The 5896-nt window shown below is 43.3% G+C and overlaps 1 protein-coding gene across 1 annotated transcript; it reads left to right on the forward strand.

Moving 5' to 3' along the window:
- The first annotated feature begins 70 nt into the window (after positions 1 to 70).
- LOC132446287 (monocarboxylate transporter 9-like) lies at positions 71 to 4908 on the forward strand. The gene is made up of 5 exons (XM_060036502.1): positions 71 to 471; positions 739 to 818; positions 1437 to 1662; positions 2122 to 2294; positions 2611 to 4908. The coding sequence occupies exons 1-5, from the start codon at positions 86 to 88 to the stop codon at positions 2847 to 2849; spliced, it is 1104 nt and encodes a 367-aa protein (XP_059892485.1). The 5' UTR covers positions 71 to 85; the 3' UTR covers positions 2850 to 4908.
- Positions 4909 to 5896: the final 988 nt, after the last annotated feature.

Here is a 5896-nt window from a genome sequence, read left to right on the forward strand (position 1 = left end):
ATTCAATAAATCCATCTCCTTTTACCGATACTCAGACCAAAGTGGATTGGCTTATTTGGCTTGTCAATCAACGGTGTGTGCGCCAATGTCTCGTGGGCTAGGTTCCAGCATGGGCGGCTTCCTCTACGCCACGCTGCAGACCAAGCTGATCGAGCTGCTGGGCGTCAGCGGCTGCCTACTCATCGTGGGCGCCGTGTCCCTCAACATCATCGCCTGCGCCGGCCCCATGCGACCCCTGACCCCGCCCAAGTACTACCTCAAGCAGCGCGCGGCCCTCCTGGAGAGGGCCGAGGCCGCGAGGCTGTCGGAGAAGCCGGGCCCGGACGAGGCCCCGGCCAATCAGAAGCCTCTGCTGACCAAGGACGCCGTGATGCTCACCGTGGAGACGAAGGAGCCGTTCCAGAGGAGGAGGGCTCGCGACTTTGCGGACCTGGTCCGGCAGATAAAGAGCAGGCTGAGGGATTATTCAAGGTATGTGTGAGGCCGACTTCCAGTTCATGTGACACACGATCCCGCCACGCGTACAAAGCTCCTTCCCCTCAGCAACCACCAGGAGCACGTTTAACCCGGTGACCTCACAATGTGGCATGGGTCACTTTTTCAGTTCACCCTCTCTGTGTTCTATGAAATGAGTTATCGTTCCCGACATTGGTTTCCTCTGGCACTTCGCTCGCCCACACTCCTCACTCTCGCTTCATATCTCTCTATTTATGTCTCTCGAATTCTCTCTCTCTCTAGATGCATGTCCTCTACATCAGCGGTGTTCCAGAACCGAGTCTTCATGGCCCTGTGTATCTCCTTCTTCCTCTTCGCCCTTGGTAAGTCTTATTCTACATTTTCTATGTTTTCCAGCAATGACAAAACGTTTACCAATCAAATATATTTCACATATTTTTGTGCATAAATGTTTCTGTTTGGCTGTTGTCATTGGTGGTGAATTATATTGAGGTCACAGACACTCACAGGCGTTGTAGTGCGTAACCGAGAGCAAGGTGGCAGCTGGTCGTCTTCACACTTGCATGCTTAAGCTGCCACCCGATGAACCAGTAAACCACAACCACACCCCCACCCCCACACATGTGAACAGACACAGGGACAGGAACAAATCCTTGATCATGTGACCTTTTTCGTTACGTTCTGTATTTTGTAAGGTACCTTGACAGGCTGTGAAGGTAATTCAGCCTAAATACAAATAAGGAGGGGCCCATCCCGGTCCAAGAACAATACTGTGTCTATACACACTTCCTTAAACCTACCAGGTCATGGAACGGTTATCCAGATACTGCCCGGTGTGTCAATAGAAGCCACTAAATAACCGACAACAGAAAACAAACAAAAACAAATTCTAACCGCTTTCCTCCCCCCCACCCCCCACAGCTGCCAGGCGCTGTCAGTCATCGGTGGCCCGCTAAACTGCTCACCCCCCCACTCCATAGGTGCCTTCCCCACCCTGCTCTTCATGGAGGACGTAGCCCGGAGCCAGGGGCTCACAGAGGAGGGCACCGCCACCTTCCCGCTGGTGTCGCTGGTCGCCATCGCCAGCGGCTTTGGCAAGCTGGGCCTGGGAGCGATGGTGGACCTGCCCTTCGTCCACAGCATCCCCCTCTTCATCTTCACCATGGTGGGCAGCGGGCTGGGCCTGCTGCTCATACCGTTCACCAAGTAAGCACACAGACTGGTCTGGAAGCTTGGTTGTTTTTTGACGTTTGTTTGTTTCCTACTTACATATTGACCTTCTTTTCCTTTTTCCTTTAGTAACCTCAACTTGATAATAATCTGGGGGAAAAAATCTGCTTTTATTTTACATGAATGCTTATTGTTAGTAAATGTGGAATTGTTTTTAATGTGATTGATTTGTCGCTGCCATGCTAATGAACGGTAGGTGCTCCAAAGCCACCATCCACACGATTGTCCACTCGTAAACGATGACATCAATCTTTATACCTTCGGGATACTTCCTGTCCACACATTAGTGGCACAGCGTTGACATGCCAATAATGGCGACGCAACCCAGCATTTTCAGAGGAGCTCTGTTCTGAGAATACCTCGGGGGCATACATTCTCAGCATGCAAAGAATGCATGCTCAGAATGCTGAGTGACCTCTTGACCTCTGCGTGCAGGTTCTACCTGGGGCTGCAGATCCTGGCTGTGTGGATGGGCTTCCTGGGCGGCAACTGGTCGCTGACCCCGTACATCACCAACGAGATAGTGGGCAAGGAGAAGCTCTCTGAAGCCCACGGCGTCCTCATGTTCTTCGGAGGCCTGGGAATCACCCTGGGGCCTCCAGTCGTAGGTAGGCCATGGACCAATTAGCTCACTCATTTGTTGACAACAACGGCGGTCATTCCCCAGAGGGAAATAGATGGTATAGTTTGAATGGGTTCTTTTCCTAAAGCGCAGCTAGTTACCAGCTGGTTGCGGGTAATGATTGTTACGTGTTAGGATTTTATATGTTACTTTGTATGTATTATTGATGACAGTAAAACACAATAATGTTGTGTTATCAAGCTCCGTTAAATGATTTAATATTAACCCGGGATAATATTGACCTTAGCTATCTGTGTGATTTTGTCTCTCTGACGCTCATGCTTTCTCTCTCTCTTTTCTAGGTTGCTTCTACGACCTGACCCTCTCCTTTGACATTGCATTCTACTTCAGCGGGGGGTGCGTGCTCCTGGGTGGCATGATCCTGTTTACCTGTACCCTGCCATGCCTGGGTCGTACCACTTTTGAAACCCCCCTCCCAACCCTAGAAGCCGTGCAGACGGAACACATTGAGTGTGTTATTCCCGACGCAACTGATGGGTCGTGCACGCCGGCGACCCTCATGGTAACGTTCGCGGCCTGACAGATATATATCATTAAATAGTGTGCATTCTTGTTCAGTTTTGACAATTGAACCACAAACCATATCCCAAATTCCTGAATCAGCTGTTTAGTTTATCAGATATTCCTCATTCAGGATTCTGAGGGAGATAGAAATGTAAAAAAAGGGTTGAGAGGTGCCATTTGTGCAACCTCAACATTGAAGCTATTTCCTTGTTTTATAGTTTCTGGTTATGCGGTCGCCTAGAAACGACATACAAATAAACAACACCCCCCACATTTCAGACAGCTTACACCACCTTTTACTTACAGAGGTGTAGCTCTCCCAAAGAACCAGTTCTAGCAATAATTAGTCATATTTTTTTACGTGGAATTTGTATTTTACAATTGAATTGTTTTGTTCAAACATACTGCCGTCAAAAGTTACTAGTAATTATATATTATATATTATTATCATAACTTTATATCTATACATATATATATATATATATATATATAAATATCTTCGGCAAACCGTAACTGTACGGGGTTCACACACAGATATTACTGACGGACACATTAGTAAAGCAGTTGAAACCGAGAAATAAATCAAGCATTTATTTATAGGCTATTGTCTATGTCTAAAGTGAAGTCGAATATGTAGTTTGGTTCTATGGAGTCTGGTTACGATTTTTTGTTATGCAAAGTTTAGCCGTCCAAATAATTATTTCTTATTTCGTTCCTTATGACTTGTTTGTAACTGTTTATTATTGTCAATGATTTGATTTGTAATAATTTTTTATCCAAGTATATCCCTTTATAGTGGAAGGCTTTATATCTGTCCTATCATTTAGCTGCTATGCTGTTTTACCACTATGCTTTTTTATTTATATTCCTTTTCTTGATAGGGGTTTTTGATGTAAGATCCGCACTTAAGCCAGAGGCAACATTGATCCATATTCTTTTTCTTTTCTTTTTTTATAAATGTTACAAAAGTAAATAATAATAATTGAAAATACCTTTTTAAAATTAAATTGATTTAACTTTTTAAGTGCAAACCTGCCAAATTCGAACTGCCATACAACACTTTTACTTTAAAATCCTACACATAACACAAAATGCTTTTTTTGTGTATTCTCAAGTTAAGTTTTAGGGAGTAATGGTAATAGAGGGATATTCAACGTCAAGACTTTTATACTAGTCAATTTTTTGTAAGTGTGATTTTGTTTGAGACTGTACTGTGACAATTCTTCATTTTTTTCCACTGTGTGGGTTTACAAGGAAAACAATATGGCTGTCTTAAACAAATCTCTGTCTGTGTATTTGGAATTGAACCCAAGTTCCCGGCGTCATACACTACTGTTTTATAAAGCGCATTTCCTAAAGGTTGTATAGACCTTACTGGGGAACAAAATGAAAATCATTAACAATCGAAATAAAAATATAAAGGCTGGTCCTACAGTTAAAACGTTTTTTCATAAATTTTTCATTTATATATATATATATATATATATATATATATGTATGTATATGTGCATGTTTTTGTACCATATCTACCCCACCGTGGTAATTGTGACAGGGTTGGATATGAGGCATCATGTCTTGGAGTAGAAATTAGTCTTTATAGCTTCTGAAAAAGGTCTCTCAGACGTAGTTTGGAAGAAAGGAAAAAAGGGTGATTATGTACAATATATTCTGTTTAATTGTTCAACTCACAAATCTCCTCAGAGTGTTCAAAAAGTGGTCAAGACTGAACTTTATGATGGATTGAAATCAAACAACTCAACAGATGAGGAGAACCTCTTTGTCTGTGTGTGCCTGTGTTTTATTCTGCTCTGTTCTTTGGGGGTCCTAAAGTTCATTGAGTTGGTTGTGAGTTTGACAGTGTGTCAACGAGGGCACGTTTACCATCTCACACAGACAAAGAGCAATAGGGGCCACTAGTTATCTGTTGGTTGTTTGATAAAGGAATCCCAAGGTGTTACTTGAAATAAAAACTGAACTATACCTACTATGATGCTATGACACACATTGGCAATATATTTGTTTGTTTTTTGTTTAGGGGTTTCAGCATTCTTTTTTAAATAAAAAGTTGTACTACATTATGAAGTAAATCTCTCTTTCCCGGGGATAATGGACACTGTTTTTGTGTGTGATTAGTGATGATCATCTGGAGAAGCAGAACTGAACACCTTTTGAACGGATGTTAATCCCAACCTCCCCAAACAGACGTAAACAAAGAGTCAGTCGGTTTTAATTTGGGGTCCTTGGATGTTCCATGCGTACAGGAAGTGGGCTGATGTAATCCTCACCACACTCCTAAAATCTAGAGCCAATGGCACCGCAGAGTTGAGAGGGACCGGTGAGTTCATGTCGTCAGTTCTTTGAAGCACGTGTGTGGGATTCAGAGGGGGCTTTCATGTCGTTGTTTATGTATTTTTTATGACTGGTTTAAAGTTTCAGAATTTCCGTTTGAAGAATACTATATTTAGATAATATGGGTAACACACCCAGCTCAAGGGAAGCCCTTTTTATCCAGGCTTCATTGCTTGTATACTACAACTATGAAAAGATCACTTGAATAGGAGAATAGATTATTAATATTCCAACAGCATTACTGGACTAATAATATTGAACTTAATACTGAAACATGACATGGGTAAGTTATGAATGAAGTAAAACCAAAGTTGGGCTAAACTTTTTGTCTTTGGCAGTCTTGGGGCGCACTAGTCGCCATAGGCAAAGTTGCCCTGTACCGTACTCAAGTATGATTTCCCCCCCCCCAACTGGGCCTGATGCTGCCTTCAAAACAGCTCGGAGGTTCGGAAGCTTTTATGTGTCTTTACGCAAACCTTCCCCTCTTCCGAAATAAGAGTGTTCAGGAAACGCCCCTCAGAAGTTCGTAGGCTATGACATAAAACCGGAAAACAGATCGGTCTGGAGACTAGACTTCATAACAACTTCAAGTATGGATGCCCGCAGGGACCTCTTTGTGCTTCTTTGCTTAATCAGATGAATCAGTTATTAGAACTGCAGCCGTATATAAAAGGAGAGCACAAAGGCGCGGCAGCAGCAGTTCAGGCCCTCGTG

Source organism: Gadus macrocephalus, chromosome 18, assembly GCF_031168955.1.
Source record: "Gadus macrocephalus chromosome 18, ASM3116895v1".
Lineage (NCBI taxonomy): Eukaryota > Metazoa > Chordata > Actinopteri > Gadiformes > Gadidae > Gadus > Gadus macrocephalus.

Bases quoted from the DNA above. Each gene is read 5' to 3' on its own strand.
- LOC132446287 (XM_060036502.1), top strand. From the start codon at position 86: ATGTCTCGTGGGCTAGGTTCCAGCATGGGCGGCTTCCTCTACGCCACG. The intron at 1,663-2,121 runs GTAAGCACACAG...CTCTGCGTGCAG, and splicing joins CTGCTCATACCGTTCACCAA to GTTCTACCTGGGGCTGCAGA. The intron at 2,295-2,610 runs GTAGGCCATGGA...TCTCTTTTCTAG, and splicing joins CCTGGGGCCTCCAGTCGTAG to GTTGCTTCTACGACCTGACC.